At 33.0% G+C, this 21,121-nt stretch overlaps 2 protein-coding genes and 1 pseudogene across 2 annotated transcripts; 2 read left to right on the top strand and 1 right to left on the bottom strand.

The window, feature by feature from the left end:
- The first annotated feature begins 1,982 nt into the window (after nucleotides 1-1,982).
- On the top strand, nucleotides 1,983-3,104 carry LOC105136918 (heat shock 22 kDa protein, mitochondrial-like). The gene is made up of 2 exons (XM_011042430.1): nucleotides 1,983-2,461; nucleotides 2,550-3,104. Exons 1-2 carry the CDS (start codon nucleotides 2,320-2,322, stop codon nucleotides 2,921-2,923), a joined length of 516 nt encoding a protein of 171 aa, XP_011040732.1. The 5' UTR covers nucleotides 1,983-2,319; the 3' UTR covers nucleotides 2,924-3,104.
- A 6,518-nt stretch (nucleotides 3,105-9,622) lies between these two features.
- BZIP49 (basic region/leucine zipper motif protein 49) lies at nucleotides 9,623-13,015 on the top strand. The gene is made up of 2 exons (XM_011042429.1): nucleotides 9,623-11,530; nucleotides 12,325-13,015. Exons 1-2 carry the CDS (start codon nucleotides 9,700-9,702, stop codon nucleotides 12,771-12,773), a joined length of 2,280 nt encoding a protein of 759 aa, XP_011040731.1. The 5' UTR covers nucleotides 9,623-9,699; the 3' UTR covers nucleotides 12,774-13,015.
- Nucleotides 13,016-13,821: 806 nt separating this feature from the next.
- LOC105136954 (phosphate transporter PHO1 homolog 8-like) lies at nucleotides 13,822-18,280 on the bottom strand (annotated as a pseudogene).
- Nucleotides 18,281-21,121: the final 2,841 nt, after the last annotated feature.

Genomic DNA, 21,121 nt, shown 5'->3' with positions numbered 1-21,121 from the left:
GTGAACCTTTTGCTCCCTTTTTAAATTGACACCAGTTTTCTTCTTGTTTAACAATTTAATCATATACTTTTTAATTTTGTTTCTATTCAACCATTTTTAATAAATTAACCATGAATTTGGGCATAAAATGATGCAATTAAATAGAAACAATGTTGAAGGGATAAATTATAAAAAAATATCATTATTGATTGCTATAATATTTAGAATGTGAGAGGATTATAGTGAACTTTTTGCCCCAGTTTTAAATGTATCATTTTTTTTCATGTTTTACTTCAATTTTATTCCTCCATAACTTTATTTTTGATATAAAATAGTTAAGAATTTGGGTATAAAATGATAGAATTCAATAGAAACAAAGTTTTTATGACCAGGTCATGAAAAATAAAAAATAATATTATGGATTACAATAATAAAAATACTATATTTTTTAGTATTTTTATACTAGTTATTTGACTTATGCTTCTTTGCTTGTCGAGTAATTTTTTATTCCAACACCCAAAAAAGAATATGATAGCATTTTATTTGTGTTTTTTAATATAAAAATACAATAATTATCAATTTAAGGTTATGCATGTATTTAATTAAATAAATTAAAAATTATTTATGTAATCAAAATAAATTATAAAAGTCAATATTTAACCGACCAAAATTAACTAGCTAAACTTGCAATTCAAGTTATACATACAATCGAGGTCAACAAATCTTTTAATAATTTTTAAACTATATATTAAAAAAACTAGTAAAATTAAAAACCAACCAAGTATTGAAGTGTTTATTTGAGATCACGATAGATCTAAAGTATCAAAAAACATTGCTTAATTAAAAATTAACAAAACATTGAATGATAAATTTTTTTTAAAAATTAACAAAACATTGAATGATAAATTTAAAAAAAAAAACAATAAAGATCAAACCATGAAGAATCAAATTAAAAAAAAAACAAATGAAATAAACATAAAAAAGATAAAAACAACCTAGACATATGAGTTTAGTCGACCCAACATATATAGGTCTAAAAACAAAAGTCTAGGTGGGTGGGCTCAAGTCAATTTGTTTTTTATGTTTGTTTTTTATGGGATACACGACTTGTCAACCATTTTATTTTTTTAAAATAAAATAAAAACATACAATATATTATCTGTCTTTTTCTAGAATTTAGCACCAAAATAAGGTTTGTGGTGTTTTCTACGTGGCAACACTTGTAAAATATTATAAACACCTTTATAAACTTGTACGTGATATCAAACAAATCCAAAAATTCATAAAATAATCAAAAAACAACCCATAATAGATAAATAAACAATCATGAGTTTATATATGCTATCTCATGCAAAGTGAATCATTAAAAATTATGATTTTAGCTCTCCTAAACTATAATCTAGCAACTTCTTCTCTTTTTCCCTTAAAACAAGGAGTAAAAAGTAAAAAAAATAAATTTTTTTTTATCAAAAACGAATGTTTAAAATTTACATGAATAAAAAATGCATCATTAAAAAAGTAAAAGAACCAATTTATTTTTTCCGCAAACTTCAAATCCTCCATTTATTTATTTTTTCACCTTTTCCATTTGTTTTTTGATCTTATACTGCCTTGATGATTTTATTTGAACTGACATTCTATTTAGTCTAAAAAGGGCAATTTTTTTTTTAAAAAAAGCGTTGGAATAAAAAACATTGTAAATAACTAATACACATGAATAGAGAATACACAATGTGATTTGCAAAATAAATCCCACGTGCCTTTTATATTTTGTTATAATAATTTTCTATAACAATAATGGCAAGATGCCATGCTATAACGGTCATGTTTGCAATGCGATTTAATCGCGCTTTAATTTTTTAATTTTTTTATATCATTTGATTATTTTAAGATGACATTAGAAATAAATTTAAAAAAATAAAAATAAAAATTATTTTAATATATTTTTCAATATAAAACAATTTAAAAAACAGTCCGTATCACATTCTCGAATAAATCCAGTATATTACAGTTACACGCGTGGGCGTTTGTTAACTAGGGGCGCCGCGCTTTAACGAACGAAGCCTATTGTTTTCTAGATCTCTCGATCTTAGCAGAACCAACAATCTGTCTCTATCAATCAATAGGAGGACTCCATCAAGTGGTGGAGAGCTAATGAAAGATATGCTCACACCTTATCATGTGTCCACCTGACTACACCCACACCTTAATACCTTTCTTCCCACCTTGACTTGTCCCTGCTCCCAGTTGCGAGCATTGCTTCCGATTAACCCACCGAAAACCTCACATCCAAACAAAAGCCCTAGCAGCTCTTATAAACCTCCCTTTCATCTCCGATCAATGGCTTCTTCACCCATGTTGTCTTTAACCAGAGTTATATCCTCGAAATCCCAACTTTTCAAACTCCTTCTCTTCTCCTCCACCCGCTTCCCCTCTACAACCGAACCTGATACAGACTCCACCACTGATTTCTACTCTACAGGTAACTAATATTTCTTTTTTACAATATTTTCATCGTTTTGACTGATTCTTGTGAGTATATAAAAAACAGTCTCATAAATACCCTTCAGATGAGGATGCTGATGCTGAGATTTATGGCCGCCCCCACCCTTTTGTCAAAGAAGGGCCAGAGTTGCTGTATGATCTGAAAGACGAGTTTGATGCCATATATGCAAGAGTGGACTTACCTGGGGTTAGCAAAGAAGGGTTAAAGATGTGGGTCAAAGATGATTCTTTATATGTTAGGGGTCAAGAGGTCAAGAAGGTGAGTCTTTATTCAAAAGAAGAGGAACCCAGGAAGTATTCTTTCGAGATTGACCTTCCAAAGAATGAGTACAAGGCCGAGGACATTAGAGCTGTGATGGAGTCTGGTGTTCTTAGGGTTTTTGTGCCTAAAATCAAGCCCGAGGAGATTGATGATGCTTTTGTGATCAACATTGAGTGATTTGGGTAAAGCAAGCAGTGAGTCTCTGCCCTTTGGTGTCAACGATCAACACCATAACACTTTGTTGTTTTGGGGCTTTTAGAAGTTGCAATCTAGTCTATTGTCTTTCTTTTTCTGGTTGATTTCCGCTTGTATTTGGCGTTTTTTTAATTAAAAAAATTAATTTTTTTATGTTTTTAAATTATTTTAGTATATTAATGTTAAAATTAAAATTTTAAAATAAAAAATATTATTTTAATATATTAAAAATAACCATTATCATATAAGAAATATCATTATTTTCATATATTTATTAAATATGTCAAAAAAATAAATAAAATGCATTACTTAATCTATGATATTTCAGAGCATAAAGCTTTTAGCGCACATGTCTACGTCTCCGAATCTCTGTGTGTATCTCGGAATTCGGTCCATAGCGGTGTCTCGGAATTCGGTTCTATAGTGGTGTGATCAAGCGGTGCTTATTGCCCGCCTATGAGTCATCAACTTCAATGACATATATGCATCAAATCCGCTACACCACGGGTGTGTAAGCGTTTTTTAAATGAAAAAATAAAAATAAAACTTACTGAATTTAATAAATTCAATTAATTTAATAATATAAATAAAAAATATAGTGATAATAAATGAACTGAGAAAACTCAACGAGTCATTGATCTAAGGTCAATTTTTTTTATTAAAATGGTTTTGTAATATTATGTTGACCGTGTTGGGCTTAAATCAAATTAATTAAATCTTATCATTTCAATATTTTTTATAATTCAACTAAATACATAACAAGTTTTCCAGATGAATCCGTGAGTCTGGGTTAGGTTTAACAAGCATGGAGACAAGGGATGCTGACTAGGGATTTGTTTCCGATTCTGTATCAGCGTGCTTTCCTTGCAGAATGGTCAGTTGGGATTCGCTGACAAAGAGACTAATAAGATGACCCAGGTTGCATAATGTGCTTAAGACTCTGTATCATTTAAAATTTATTGTGGACTGGTGAAGTTTTTCAAAAATTTTAATTTGGCCTTGGACTTTTTTTTTTTACAACTACGCTTAATTTGACTTAAATTCCATACTTATCTGGGCGAGGATTGAATTGAAAAATAAAAAAACCAAAATGATAAAAAAAAGTGATTGTTGGGTGTGTTTATTTTTTTATAAGTTAGTATGATTCACTTGTATTTTTTTATATATATTTATATAAATTAAATATTTATTTTTTATAATATTTTTAATATGTGCAGCTTTGTATAATGTTTTTTCTTTTATTTTATTTAATACATTTTATATGGGTTTCATTTGTATTACAAATTATTTTTTATAAATAAATTCATTAAATATAACTAGATAAATAATTTATATTGCAATGTTGAATATCTTAATCTATATTGGTATTTAAATTTTTTCAATTACTATCTTCCCATTTATTTACATAATGGTTCGTGATTTATTTGATTGGATATGAACATAAGTTTTTTTTATTTACATTTATAATTTTTATGTAAAAAACCATGTTGAAAAATTCTACATATTCAAGGTTTTTTTTATCATGTATTGGTGTTTTTAACTTGATTCTTATTTTTATAATGTTTTATTCCTTTCCCTTAACTATTTTATAAAAATCTTATTATTTTTAATTTTATTATTCAATTCAATTTTATAGCGTATTTTTTTAATTCTATTTGATTAATTTTTTTTTATATATGTTTTCAAGTTTGCTATTTTTGCCTCTTCTGTTTCTCACATAATTCAAATAAAACCAACTTATTTAATTGGTCAAGAATATGATTTGAGTTATTGGATTTCTTTTATTTTTTAAAAATATATTTGTGATGCTTAAATGTTTTACTGGAAAAATAATATAGTCCCATGATGAAACGCAAGCATTAGATTATTAGAACCTAATTAATGTGATTAAGCTTTTAGTGGTTTGGTTGAACTGGTTAAACTTAGTCCTAACTCAGCTGAATTAATATTAAAAAAATAAAAAAAATATTATTTTAATAAAAAAATATTAATTTGAGTGATCCCATATACTTTTTTTTCTCAAGTCAATTACCTAATCGTGTCTAATAAATAACTAAATATATTAAAATGCATGAGTGTTTTGAACAATGTCAACCATTATTCAAACAACCATAAAGCATTGTGAACTAGAGTAATGTAATTTTGATTTTTTCATTTTGATCCCTTAATTTTTTTTCCTGGTTGTGTTATTTAGCTGTAAAGATAACACCCAACTGCATTTATTTTATTAGCTAGGGACAAAACTGAAAGACAAGAGACCCTCTTAGAAAAAGTGTCAATTTTTAAAGTTAGCGTATTTTTTACTCCTTAATTTTTAAAAGTAGACCTTTTTGGTTCCTTATGCTTTTTCTAAATTCATTCTTGGTACATAACTTCATTTATATTGTTTTAAAGTCCCTGATTTTTTTTTTTAAAGAAGACTTTTCAGTGGATTCTGGCATACAAAGAGAAAATCTGGCATACAAAGAGAAAGTTATTGTTTTTGCATATTCCAACTATCAAATTAGTTAATATTAGTGTCCACGGGTTCCATTTAATGAAAGGAGTCGAATGATTATTATTTCAAATCTTAATACTACCTGAAAAGGTAGATCAATGTTGATGAAGAAAACTATAACTCGGTTTGATTTCATATTTTAGGGTTGTTTTTTAAGTTGTTTAGGTTGATAAATTGATTTCTAGGTGTTTGTGAAGGTGTTTTTAAAATATTGTTTGGTTAAAATGAGTTGAAAAAAAAGATCTTTGGGTAAAAATATTTCTATCTTAATTTTTCAGGTATCATTATGGTGGCTAGATTTTGGATAGATGGGCGACACGTTGTTTGCTTTAGCATGAGACATGTCACCTAATTTATTTAATTTTTTTAATAAAAGATTTGGATGAAAGGTCGCTTGCCTTTTTTTTTGTAGCATGAGACATGTCACCTAATTTATTTATTTTTTTTAATAAAGGATTTGGATGAAAGGTCACTTGCTTTTTTTTTCATATGCCTAGACACGTTGGGTCATTAGACGTATATATCTTGGTTTTTTGTTTTTTTTCCTTTGGATTTTTTAGTCTTTATTTATGTGCAACATAAATTTATTAAAAAAGCATTATTAGACTCAACTGAATTCTTGATTTAACGGGCTATGATGCAATATGCAGAGCTTTTTTTTTAATGCATTTTACCATTAAATGTTTTTAAAAATATGTATTTTAGCCCTTTATTATCATTGATTTTTTATTTAACTTCAAATAAATAAATAAATAATTTCATTATTTTTTTATCACCTAACTTGAAAAAATTATGCGTGATTGGAATTATATTTTGACATGGGTTCTAAATTTTGTTTATTGATTAAAACTGACTAGAATCAATATAGCATAATATATTTTTAAAGTTTTAACTTAAATTTTTTTATAATTTTTTTATTTGTTTATAGATTCAATTTGATTTATGGTTAATTAAGACCTAGTGAAGGTCTAACCATAAGAGAATAAGAGAATAAATAAAAAAAAAAAATTATTTATTTAGGTTAATTTATTATAGTTATATTTATTATTTAGATTGTAAATTTTAAATGCTAATCTGGATTGATATAGTTTGTTTCTATTTTTTTATTTCACTCCCTTAGTTTTTATTTTCTCTAGCAATTATTTGTTTTTTACTTTTAAGTTAGAGTTAGATAATACTATAATGATAAATATTTTTTTTTAACATTATTATTATTTGAGCTAGGGAGATAGTCTATTGTTTGACCACTTAATTAAACAAGTCACACCAATTGTTTTTCATCTATTAACATTTATGGTGGATAATTAAATTATTCTATAAACTAATTGAATTTTTAATTATTTTTTAAAATATTTCATCACATAAAAACAAAAATAGCATTGTTTATATTTTCTTAAAGCAATTATATATTTTTTATATGATACGCAGCGAAACAGGCAGCGAAGTCTAAGTATATTCTGGATATTAAATATTTATATATATATATATGAAAAAGGAGTAAACTAAGCTTTACGTAACGGCAACGGGACTCCACGACAACTTAAACGCATAAGAGAAAGTGGTCCGCCATGACAAAGAAAGAAGTTTCCAGACACCGAGGGAGCAGTTACTAGAGAATTTATCGTTCTAAAAGTTTCAAACAAATCCCACGCGCGCCTCTCATTCTCCTCATCCGTACATTGCACGAATTAAATCAATCCATCAGCATCTTTCCGCGGGCCCCTCAATGTCATTGTATCTCACACGTGAATTACCACGCGCTGTCAGCGGCTTTTTTTTGCCCCCTCCCTTTTAGCCTTTGGTTTGGCTTTGACTTTTCTAACAGAAGCAGGCACGGACGAGTAAATTTGTGGATTAGTTGGAGCGTGTGATCACGCTTTTGCAAAGACGGGTTGGAGCAGTTTAGGGCAAATTATAAATATGGGACTCAACGTATTTTTTTTATAATAAGGTTTTGATCTGGTCCCTTAACTTCTTAATAGCACCAGTTTTACCCTTTACCTTACAAAATTGCTCCAATATCTCTCCTCAAGATGATTAATTTCACAGAGTAAATAGTATGCAATCTTCATATTTTTAATTTCTCTCTATTTAATAATTCAATTTCGGACATTTAATGATACAATATAGAATAATTAAGAAAATATAGGAGATGGAACGAAAGGTAAGAATGAATTGATGGTTGGTCATGGAAAATGACGAAAGGTTATATTAGTATTATAGATAATCTTTTGACGACATTTATAGAAGTTTACCTGGTCCATAATCGAAAAACATATGATCATGTTATTACACAAGAAAATATAGAAAAATATGATAAATCACATATCAATATGAGATTGCTATGTTATTTAGTAGGAGAAGTGAAGCCAATTGATGGAAACAAGAAAGCTACAAGTATTTATGTGACAGTCACATGCAATTTAACACGTGGAAGACAACCTTTTTTTCTTGCAGGGTGTTGAGACTGGAATAATAAACATGGTTTCATAATTATAATGGAGTGGGTAGGAGGAAAGGGACCAAATTGAAGCTTGATCGATACATTGATCACATATATGTAGCTTGTCCATTTCCTCTATTGCTATTAAAAGTGTTTTTTGTAATGTATTATATATTGCTTTTTTAAAATATTTTTTCAATTGAAAATATATTAAAATAATTTTTAAAAAATTTTATTTTATTTTTAATATCAGTATATTAAAATTATTGAAAAACACTTAAAAATATATTAATCTAATGTTTATTTTAAGCAAAAAAAATTAAAAATTAAAAATTAAAAAATAAATAGACTAATATTAAGTGTGTGTATATACATACATACATACATATATATATATATATACATATATATATATATATTATATTATTATTATTTAACGGGATTAGTCATCTAGCATCCATGGATCACTTATCAACAAAAATAGATGACATTTTCAAGCAAATGTTTGAATACAAATAATACTACATATATTGTATTGAAATTGATATAACACAAGGTTTTGGTATTGAATAAAAGAATAAAACATTTAATATTTTTCAATAAAAATATTTGAGTTTATTGCTAATAGAATGCACTCATCGTTTTACTACAATCCAATCAAATCATTTCAAAAAACCTTTTTTTTTAATAATTAGAGTATTGTCAAATTATTTCTCACCCATCCATGAATAAATATGAACTTGATTGTTTTCTAGATAAACTTTTAATATTTCATATTTTGACGAATGTATTCACATTAGATAAACTTTTAATATTTCATATTTTGATGAATGTATTCACATAAAAAAAAAAACTTGCTAAGTCATTAAATTACAATCCAAACAAATCCACCAGCCATTAAAAGTAATTAAACCTTAAATGATATAATTTAAAATTGCAATAACATGTTTTCTGTACAAATTCAAAACTAATCACACATATATGATATTAAAATATTTTCCTTTTTTAATTTTGATATTGAATAGCCAAAATATTAGCAGATTTCTTTTTTAAGGTTAATCAAAGTCATAGCTACTTCATTAAAAAAATAAAAAAATGATGGATTTGTGTCTAAAGTATTTTATGATGCAATTGAAAATAATAGCATCAAACACAAAAAGAAAAAGTTTAGATCCTTGTATAATAGTTATTAAATCCAATCTAATCTAATTGACTAACTAAAAAAATCTAGTATCTAGAATTAATTTTGAGTTGAGTTTTTAACTGGACAAAATAAGACACCAATTCAATTAAATTTTAATAACTCAATTAACCCGATTAATATTTTAATAAGCCAATAACAAGAAAGCAAATAACAAAATAACATCATTTTAATAATACTATTTGATTCAATAACCTAGATTTTTTTAGTGTTAGTTCATGGATCAAATCAAACAACATCGTCTATGATAACAATTCCCAAATGTTTCAAGTTGGTGTGCCAACAATTTATTATTTTCTTAATTAAGGATATGTTAATAGAAAACGAAACAATTGCCAAGAGTCACATGGAAGTCCTCGATTGTAAGTTTCAAAAGAGTGATTGCATTAAAATGGAAAAGGCTAACTTTCATATACTCAATTGAGAAAAATGAAATGGTGGTATACCTATAGAATTGGTCATCCAAAATAACCACTAGTTAATAATTTTCCAAAATATAAGAGGAGCGTGTATCCCACTCTCCTTATCCAGACGTGGAAACAAAATTTAAATTAAATTCCACACAAAAAAGCTATAAAACCCCCAAACCCAAACCCCTGGTTCCAGACTCTTGAAAAATGGCCGATCCCATCCTCGACCACCACCCGCATCCGCCGCAGAATCCGAATTCGTCGACGGAGAACATGGCGGAGGAATTCAATTCCCAACTCCCAACCCCTCCCCTCGATCCTCTCTTTTTCGATCAAAATCCTGACAACTTTGACGTTCTAGATCTGTCCTCTAATTTCGACGATATTTCCGATTTTGACATCACCTTTGATGATCTCCCTGACCTCTACCTACCTTACGAGAACGAACAGTTCTTAATCCCCAACAACAACACAGTCAACCCTGATCCGGGTCAACCCAACGATAACCTAGATCTTCAACCGGGTCCCTTTGAAGGTTGTTTGGGGGATTTTGCTTCTAATACGGTCAATTTGGAGTCGACCGACTCGGGTGGACCCGGGACTTGTGGCGATCATGGCGGGTTGGAGGTTGATAATTATCTTAATCCGTCGCCGTCCGAGGCTGAGAGTTGTGATTCGGGTGGTTCTGATTATCGGAGCTCGGTCTTGAGTCCGGTTTCGTCTCATGGGTCTGGGAATTCCGGGTCGGGTGTGTTGAATGCTGGTTCGCCGGAATCAGGTACGAATGTTAATCCCTGTAATTTTGTTGATAAAAAATTTGTGAAAACTGAAACTGAAAGTGTGAAGAAGCGGAAAAGTGCTAAAATTGCGGTAGCTAAGAGGAAAAAAGAAATGGGTGATGAAGAAAATGGAGAGATTACGCGGAACTTGAAGTCCCGGAAAGCGGAGAGTGAGAATGTGAGTGTTAATGTTAGTGGGAGTGCGAGTTTGAGTGGAGAAGAGGACAGGAGGAAGGCGAGGTTAATGAGGAATCGTGAAAGCGCACAGTTGTCTAGGCAAAGAAAGAAGCATTATGTTGAGGAATTAGAAGATAAGGTGAGAATGATGCATTCCACGATAGCTCAATTGAATGGTAAAGTTTCCTATTTTATGGCTGAAAATGCCACTTTACGACAACAATTGAGTGGAAACGGTGCATGTCCGCCACCAATGTATGCGCCCATGGCGCCTTATCCTTGGGTGCCGTGTGCACCTTATGTTGTTAAGCCACAAGGGTCTCAAGTGCCATTGGTTCCTATTCCTAGGTTGAAGCCACAACAGGCTGTGCCCGTGGCAAAGCCTAAGAAGGTTGAGAGTAAGAAAGGGGAGGGGAAAACTAAGAAGGTTGCCAGTGTTAGTTTGTTTGGTTTCTTGTTTTTTATTTTGTTGTTCCGTTATTTGGTTCCGATCGTGGATGTTAAGTTTGGAGGAGTCAGAGAGGGTGGGATGGGTGGGCTTGGTTTTGTTAGTGAGAAGTTTTATGATCAGCATAAAGGAAGGGTTTTGATTGTTGATGGGCACACAAATGGGTCGCATGAGAAGGTCGGTGTTGGGTATTCTAATTATAGAAGACATTGCGAGAGAGGTCATAATGGCTGTCTGGAGCATGATTCTGCAAATAAAGGAGCTTCTGAGCGTTTACCTGGATCCGATGAATGTGGTCAGTTTGGTAATGCCAGTGAACACCTCGTTGCGTCCTTGTACGTACCAAGAAATGATAAGCTTGTGAAGATAGATGGAAACTTGATAATTCATTCTGTTCTGGCAAGCGAGAGAGCTATGGCCTCTCACGAGGGTCCTGAAGTGAATATCACTAAGGAGACGGCACTGGCTATTCCTGGTGTTGGTAACAATGGAGGGAGACATTCTCATGTGTATAGAACTCATACCGAGCGACAGAAGGCGCTTGATTCTGGATCTGCTGACACGTCAAAGGACAATTTGAAGTCATCCGCAGCCAAAGGTAAACTGCAGCAGTGGTTCCGTGAAGGCCTTGCAGGTAATTATTATGCCTTGTCATGCATTTTATACATCTCATGCATGCATATAAGTTGCTATATTTTATGTTTTCATATATAAACTGTCCATTGAAATTTAAAATTATATTCATCCATGGCATCCTGGTTGATGTTTCTTTTCATTGTTCTTTCAGTATAGTTTATCATGTGCTCAGCAATGAATCAAACCTAGTTTAGGTGGTTTATGCATTTTCAACATCATTTATGGTTTTTTTGTCTTTAAGTTTGTAAAGACCAATAGAGGCTCGCTCATCAAAAAGAATTCAAACATAAAAAAATGGACACTAACAGAGGATCAGCTGGAGTACTGGCAGATGCTGAGTGGAATAGAAGACGAGGAATTTGAGACAGAATGGGTGTATGGAAATACTGGAAACTTGTGAGCTCTAAAGGAAATGTATTTGCCATTCCAATGTCTGATTAACTGAAATCTGGATTGTGGGATTTAAGTTTTTAATTACTGCACATATGCTCTGCCTTTTAGTTACAACCTGTAGATTTTGGATTGCTTATTTCCTTTTTAACAATTTTCTGATTTTGGATTGCTTATTTCCTTTTTAACAAATTTCTGGATGGTTTATATATATATATGTGTGTGTGTGCTGTGTGCTTAATTCTTTGTACTGACTATTCATTGTACTAGATTTGTTTTTCCATGTCCTTGAATGTTTATTTATTTACATATCAGTGACCTGATAAACTGGCAGTTTTTTACCCTCTTTTTTGGCTTCTCTAGTATTTGTTAACAGCGGTTGCTTTATTTTCTTCTTTTCAGGGCCATTGTTGAGTCATGGTACGTGCACCGAAGTTTTCCAGTTTGATGTCTCACCTGCACCAGGAGCCATAGTTCCTGTTTCCTCGGTTGCCAATATGACAGCAGAGCGCCAACAGAATAATTCTACTCACCTCAAGAAGGGGAACAATAGAAGGATCCTCCGTGGCCTGCCAATTCCTCTTCCGGGATCTGATCTCAATATTACTGGAGAACATGTTGGAAGGAACACTCAGAAAGAGAACTTTCGTGGCAATAAATCGGTTTCTCCAATGGTTGTCTCTGTCCTTGTTGATCCCAGAGAGTCCAGCGACAGGGAGGTTGATGGCGTGATCACCCCGAAGTCACTTTCTCGGATTTTTGTCGTGGTGCTCTTAGACAGCATAAAATATGTGACTTATTCATGCGTGCTTCCGAGCGCTGGTCCTCTCCTACACCTGGTGACAACTTGAGGATGGAAAGCAGTTGGGATTATTTTAAACTTTACCCAACTTCAGCTCCCAGTTTTGTAAACAGGAGAATACCATTATTAATCCCACTTTAACCTCCTTGTGCACTCTTAAACTTATTTATTATCGTTAACATCTACTTATCACAACTGTACTGTTCTTGTAAATGGTTGAGAATCCGATCCACAATCTTGTAACACCTTCAATTGGTTTGTGAATCACTCTTATTCATCCTGATTTGCTCATTCTTGTGTTCCCCTTGATATGCTTGCCTTCTCTTCTTATGTCTGCCCCAAATAATCATTATCATCTTGTTTTCGGATCCTCCAAAATTAAATCCTGTTTTTTATTTTTTTTTTAAAAAATTTCTTATAAATTTTGGAGGGTCAATCCTGGTTTGATCCTTCAAAACTATAAATCATCATAGAATGAAGATTCTTTAATTTTTATCGAACCAATTTAGAAAATCTTACTGTTTGATACAATGAGGAATTCTTATGTAAAACATGCAAGCAAATCCCAGGAACCACTTTGACAGCCTCTTCAGTTTTAATGTCTCTTATTTTTCTTGTCTTGCTCTTAAAACAACATCAAATAAGCAACCATACTTGTCTGTTATTCTAACTTTTAAACTCTAGCCCTTAACTAGTGAGAGGTTGGAATATACTTGTTTAAACCTGATTTGATAAATTAACTTGAAGAACTTATCCTGGCCGGATTATAAGTTAAATTGAAAAAAAATATTATTTTAATAAAATATAATTAACTTGGTTAATCTATTTCAAATCTAATTGGGTCATTATCAATAATTTTTTTTAAAAAACCAAAATTACAAATGATTGACCTTGTTAACATAAAGAATTACATGACCGAGAGTCGGACAACTATGGTTTTGAATTGGAAACTCCATGAATTATTTCATGAGCAATTAAGCAAGGATGCTAAAATAATGGAAATATAAGATGTTAAAGTTTTCATGTATTGAACACAAAGGGCAGATTGCCAGATTCTTTCTTAGTGGTTTGTCCTTGAACAACTTCCCGTGGCCTGTCTATTGATTTTGTTCAGATTAAATGATCAAATCATGCCTGGCTTCGCCTCCATTGTAGTCAAAAGGTAGAGGTACAGGCTTGAATGCACGATACTTGCCAAAGTTGTTCAAATATTCGTTCTCCAACCTGGTGAATCAAACAGAATGTGGACGGACTTAACCATCAACAATGTGTTCCTTAGATCATCTGCAAAACTCAGAATTTGTCTGAAATTGACAATTTTATGAACGTTTTAAATGAAATCAGTGGGCCTGCGAAAAAATTCCGTGTCCCGCGGCAAATAAACTCGAGGCTAAGCTACAATTGCAATTAAGGACTGTCTGTAGGAAAGACACTTGGAAGTTCAGGACAGTTTACAATCAGGCAAATCTCAGCAATACATTCAGGACCTGCTTGTGGAGGTTTCTTGAAAGAGCTGAAACCTTTTTCTTTCTCTGCTTTATTTTCTTGTCTGCAATCTTTATAGTTTTGATTGTCACCTCAACTATAATCTTTCTTACTACTCTTCCTTGTATGTTGAGAATATGAGTCCTAGTTCTTGACCCCTTAATGTAAGACGAAACCACACAAAAAGACAATAAGCATAATCAATACAAATTGAATAAAAACATCATTAAAAAACAATTTTGTTAATGAATATTTTTCCTTCCGAGTGATTTGTTTATTTAAAAGATTTAAAATTTCTTAATAAATCTAAAACATGACCTAAACAAACTACAAAATTCAAAAATAATAATAAAAAATAACAAAACTAGCACGAACAATATCTTTTAGATCTAGTTTATAGGTCTTCCAAGCTTCAAATGATTACAAGTCTTTTAGATCTAGTTTATAGGTCTTCCAAACTTCAAATGATTACGAGTCAACCTTATATAAATAATACTATAAAATCTTCTAATTAAATTGAAGTGTTTTTCAAGGATTAAATAAAAAATTATATACTTTTTTAATTAGACCACCATATAAATCTTTTTTTGAATTTAATTTTATTTCATCGATCCATAAATATTATTACGAGTCTATCCACACAACTAGCCACACAACCTAGTTGTGGCATGTTTATATCTCACTTATTATAGCCACCTCCATCATCCGTCACTTGATTTAATTTGGTGTTCAAATTGTATTATCAAAGTTATACGCTTTTTTATCAGGACGATCATCCAAGCCTCTTCTAAAGCTTAACCTTATTCTGTCCATGAATATCCATGCAAAACTATCCACGCAACCTAGTTGTGGCACATCCGTATCGCACTCGATCAGAACCACCCGCATCACCCATTACCTGATTTTTTTGGTCTGAATTGTACCATCAATGGCAGGATGTCTTGCGTACATTTTACGACCCTAAGTATCGAGCAAGCAAGAAGCAAGAGTCCTGATCAGCTCTACGCGGTGTTTTGTGAGATAATGAACCTCTTTTTGCAACAAGAGTGGACACAAGAATCCTAGATGATACTACGGGGAACCTCTTAAACTGGTCCAAAGCAGATATCAAGGCATTGACAAACTTCAGGAGACAATGAAGTGGAAGTGGCCACAGCATTTGCAGGTTTCTTAACAGACTCAAACAGCGATAGGAACTGTTTTCTCCATTGCTAACCGATCTTATCAACTAGCCTGGGCTTAATGAATTAATCATAAGAGCAAGAAAAAAGGGTAAGATCTTATCAACTAGCTAAGGTAATCCTAGTATGATCCTGAATCCGATTGATTAGAGGAAACCAACGTGGAAGTTTAAGACTCTATAAATCCTTATAAAATGATGATTCTTTTATGGAACCCTAAAAGCCGATTGTTTTTTAAGGAAACCAATATAAAAGTCTTAACTATTTTTGAAAACCACGAACAAATTGGTTTCTCTGTTCTCTGGCAATGCGTTTACTTATTTGCTCTTCCTTTTTCGAGGGCCCAATATTGTTGAGTTCTGGCAAATCCCAGGAGCCACATTTACTGTTCTTCTGGTTAATGTCTTACATTTAGTTTAGAAAACATCAAATAAGTTACTATTCTTGTCTTGTTATTCCAACATCTGAGCTCTAGTCCTGGACTAGTGAACTGAAGCAGGAGTTTTGAATTAGAAACTCTTCCATAAATACTCGGTAGCTAACCCTAGTGTCCCTGGCTTACATTAATTATGCAAATAAAGATGTTGAATTGTCATGTATTACACACACTGGGAACTTTCTTTCTCAGTGATTTGTTCTTGGACAACCTATTGTATTTTTGCAAATATAAGATGTCCAACTGTCTATTCGTTTTGTTCTGATGCAATAACCAGCTCATGCTTTTCTCGTCTCATGCTGGCCTTGAATGCACGATACTTGCCAACGTTGTGTAGCGTTCTTTCTCCAACCTGTCCTATCAAACATAATGTGAACAGAATCAACTATCAGCAATGCAATTGTCTAGATCATCCACAAAACTCAATCTATTATGAAATTGAGAATTCTGAAACCACTCAAAACTGAAAAAATTCCATATTCCACGGCGAATAATCTCGAGGCTAGCTACAATGGCAATTAAGGATTGCCTGTGTAGGAAGGGCAGTCGGAAATTCAAGACAGTTAGCAACCAGGCAAATCTCAGCAATTACTGACATCATGAGAATTGGTCAGGACTTGTTCAGGAGCTGATGAATATAATTTGAAACCTGGTTTACGTTTTTTTTTTTTTTCATTTCATTAAGACAATGAGTCCAAAAGTTTTAGTTTTGTGGTACAAGTGCTAGTAAGATAATTCCTATCTGTCATGTGTTGTTCTTACTCACCATTGCTTCAAAATATACACTTCTGTAAGGGATAAGGAGTTTGTCTCTCAACAACCAGTTCTTAGACTGAGATTGCAAAAGCCCCCACTCCATGACTAGGTCCCAATATGTACCATATAGACCTGCAATTACTGAAGACACCGAAGCTAATATTTTCCAGCCAAGTCCTTTGTTAAGACTGTATGCAGTCCTTGTGCGTATGGCAACAATTGTGCAGAAATATTTAAGCCCATTATATCTTTGCATCTTGTTCTTCCCTTCGTAGAGGCGTCGAAGACACTGAAGGCCTAACTGAAGAAGTAACAAGTCTTTAAAGCAGTTGGAAATTTTGAACAACTCTTAGTATCGCAGAAGATTCAAGTTACACACCTGGAGAAGACGGGACCAGTAAGGAGTGACAGCAACAATGAAATAGAAAGTGTCGTATACATCATTGTTTTGCAGTTATTGTCTCAGTCTATAGTCTCCCCGGCCATAATAGCATATGTAGACCACCAAGCTTCTAAGGGCTTGCACCCACAATTAAACAATGATGGATGCTCAATAACAAAGCAACTGTATTTGTGTGATGATTGAAGGCATATATAGCCCCGGTTTATATACAAAACTGGCTAGTTAACTGATCTGCTAAGAAGGAATCTTGAAAACTGACCTGTAATCGAAAAACAGATATCACAGGTCAGTAGGTTGATCCCCTTGATATATTTTATTCTAGTATAAGCCTGACTCCATTTTTCACCTTGTACATAGGATCGAAGATGCGGTGAAACAAACATGTGATAAGGAAGAAGCCACTTGATCGGTATAAAATGTTGATTGGGCAGAGGAAGAGGTAACTACAAGCTGAAAAGACCAGCGAAAAAAGGAATTGTTTAGAGCAGATACATTTTGAAATTTAGTAGGGGAAGTATTTTGAATAGCTTCAATAGTCTTACCACAACCTAACTTAGAGGTACAAGTTTAGTCAGTGCTTGGTAATCATTTGTCTTAAGATCCATTTCCATGTCAAGGTTTGCCAGCACGCTGGAAAATGACAAGACTGCTAGACCAAAGCCTAACAGCAGAACTTCTCTACAACCCAGTTCTGTTCCTTGTTTGAAGCCAAATATGAAGGAATAATTGATGCGATACCGCCTCCAGAAGTATATATTGGCAGCATACATAAGAGCAAACAGGCTGCAAACAAGTATGGAAATGACTTGCGAAATAAGTATTGAATAAACGATAGAGACAGCTAAGACTGTACTAAAGCAAAATCTCCTGTTGTGTTCTGTTAATTCTTGATACCCTTCTAGCAAAGGTCATGTAAAATTAGGAAGTATGAATGCTTCAAATAGACCTGTAAAGAGGAAACATGCTACAAACCTGTAAAGAGGAAACATGTTTTCCATGTACTGGTCTTTTCTTTTCTTATCCAGAAGATCTCGAGCATGTATGATTAATGTAAGAGCTAGAATGAGATCCAATGTGCAGCCAACAAATAAACCTTGAAGTTTTCACACAAAACAGATTCAGTAAAAAACATGATTGCTTAAAACATGTTTCTGTTCATTTTCATCAGATAGCGTCTTACCCATGGAAAATGTTATTCTATGTCATTGTTTTTTTTATTGTGGTCATATGGTGTCCATCGCCTTGCTTCGGTTTGAATTAGAGAAATGCTTGGTGAATTTCAATATGTTTTTCATCGAAATTTATTTTTTTTAGTTTTTTTGAATTGTTTTGATGTCTGTGAGGTGCAGTACAGCTAACATGCAGAGAAAGCACCAATTTATTTATAGGAGAAGTTGCTAGTGCAGACTCAATTCCTAGGTGATGTCCTAAAAGTGCACAATATTTGATTACTGTTTCGACATAATAGAGACGAAGATAACATATTTCTTCGTTTTGTATGTTTTGAAAGGACATGAGATTACTTTAAAATTGCCCGGAAACATTTATTTTTATATTTCTGCCTCTATTCTTATAATTAAACACGTTATCCTGGATCTGTTTTTTTCGATCCTACTACAGTAACCAAACACAAATGAGTTCCATATTTAAGATTATCATATATGTCTCAGACAAATACAAAAGGACAATGCAAAACTACAGAATAAGAATCAGAATCACATGTTTCTTCCCTTCATTAAGTCAAGCATTGAGAACTTGTATTAAATTTTTGGAAGTCACAGATTCTAAGACAGAAGAAAAATATTGCTCATAGGGCACCGAACAAGTATAATCATATATGCTTCACATATAGCAAATATATCTGCAAATCCCATCAAAAGTTTTTGCCTGAAGGGTGGATTGTCATTTGATTGTGGGCAAGCAAGGATTTTGCCTGAGTATTCTAATAATGGACCTGGTCTCATTCTGTGTTGGTCACTGGACTGACATAATATTTTAAAAGATTGAGATAATAAGAGTGATTCCTTCAAAGCAATAATTACTAGTCCTAAGCCTCTTGAAGTTTTGTTTTCATCTAAATAAACTACACTATCAAAACAAGATGATGAAACAAAGAAATGACAATGTTAAGCATACATCTAGATTAGCCAGGGCTACATGCCCTGGTAACTTTCTTTGATTCTGGTGTTATGCAGATCACTGAACTATAAAGGGATAAAAGGCCTAAGTGGCTGCTTTCTTATTCTCACTGTTCTGTTACGATCATGTGCGTGTACAATGGTAGTTGTAATTAACGAGTTTGATTGTGACTAGATGATGATATTCTTCATAATTGCTTGATCCTGAAATGTTAAAAATTTCTGTTCATTAGGCATGGATTTACTGTAAGTTAGAAATGATGTCATAGCCTCATCTGGGAAGTCTATATCTTTGATTAGAGAAGTTCGATACCTGCCGATGTGCATCCTCATGTTTGCTTAACATTCCTATTTTGATCACCTGATGGTCTCACTAGTCTATCCTGAATTCATCTTCTTGGCAATGTCAACTGGGGTGTACAGTATCTCCTTCACTGGAAGTAAGGTGCATAGAGCACATAACAATGGCTGCATACATTCTGGAAAAAATTATAGAAGCTAAAGATGCTACTGATAGTGAACAAAACAACTCTGCGTTACTACAAACGACAGAGGCATAGACTGGAGACTGAAAATATCCGACACAGGCCACTTTGATTCCATAGACCAAGCAATAAGAAGCCAGTAATCAAGTAAGGACAATCCACATGGTAATAGGAAGTCTATCAAATGGAGAATAGTCCTTGCCTTGATACATCAACTAAAGAAAGTTGAGGAGGACAGGCATGATAAAGGTGAAAATGGCAAGGATTAAATTTAGGGCAGTGACTTGATCTTGTTGGACATAGTTTCTTGCTGCCATGAAGGCAATGTTTGATGAAACCTGTCTCTGGGAGAAGAGCATTTGCATGTAGTAGGGTAGGAAAACTAGAATAGCTTGGCTTAGAGAATGTTTTTGTTTCACAGAATTGACTAAAAATTGATGAATTTGTTTTATTAATAACATGCTAAACAAACAAAATTTACTTCATAGATTTGAGTAACACAGGAAACAATGAAAAACTGTTAAATTGAATTGAATTTACTGTACAGTAGCATCATCAGTTGTTAAACTAATGGCACCTTGCATACATATAGATCACAAGCTATAAAGGCCTCAAGATTCCACAGGATCAACAGATTTGTACTCTTGTCCTGCTTTCTTCTTCTCCTTCAGCAAAGATTTCATCCGGATTTGTGCATTCTCGAATTGCCTATGATTGCTTGCCATCTCTTCTGATGTCATAGTCACAAGTTTCTCTGGCTTAATCTGTCCCAGAAGAACTTTCCTTCTCAAATCTGGATTCTTTGGATCCTTCAAGTTGAATAGAACAGACCTGTACTTCACTGTCTTGGCGCCATTGAATGCCCCCATCTTCTGAAACATTACCGATTCAACAGCTGCAGCAACACATATTGGGTCACGCGAGCTTACTGCTTTCCTCAAGCCTGCTTCAGTTTCCTTGGCAACTCTGGTCAGTGATTCCACAAGAATGGATCGGACCTTGCCTCGTAAAGCATCATCGCACTTGACAGGTTCTTTTGATGGCTTATTGAAACTACCAAAACCTTTTACTTTCTCTTGCGCTGTGTCGCACGTAGGAGATGCTTGTGGTGGTTTCTTGAAACCACTGAAACTTTTTTCTTTCTCTTGCACTGCGACGCCCTTGGCAGATGCTTGTGGTGGTTTCTTGAAACCACTGAAACTTTTTTCTTTCTCTTGCACTGCGACGCCCTTGGCAGATGCTTGTGGTGGTTTCTTGAAACCACTGAAACTTTTTTCTTTCTGGAGAATTTTTCCTTGCAGTTTTTAAAACTGGCCTTCTATTTTATCATTCGACGCCTTTGGCAGATGCTTGTGGTGGTTTCTTGAAACCACTGAAACCTTTTGCTTTCTCTTGCACTTCGACGCCCTTGGCAGATGCTTGTGGTGGTTTCTTGAAACCACTGCAACTTTTTTCTTTCTCTTGCACTGTGACGCCCTTGGCAGATGCTTGTGGTGGTTTCTTGAAACCGCTC

The sequence above is a fragment of the Populus euphratica genome, unplaced genomic scaffold, assembly GCF_000495115.2.
Source record: "Populus euphratica unplaced genomic scaffold, PopEup_1.0 scaffold59.1, whole genome shotgun sequence".
Classification (NCBI taxonomy): domain Eukaryota; kingdom Viridiplantae; phylum Streptophyta; class Magnoliopsida; order Malpighiales; family Salicaceae; genus Populus; species Populus euphratica.
The sequence above is the reverse complement of the archived record's forward strand: the minus strand, read 5'-3'. Positions and strand labels throughout refer to the sequence as shown.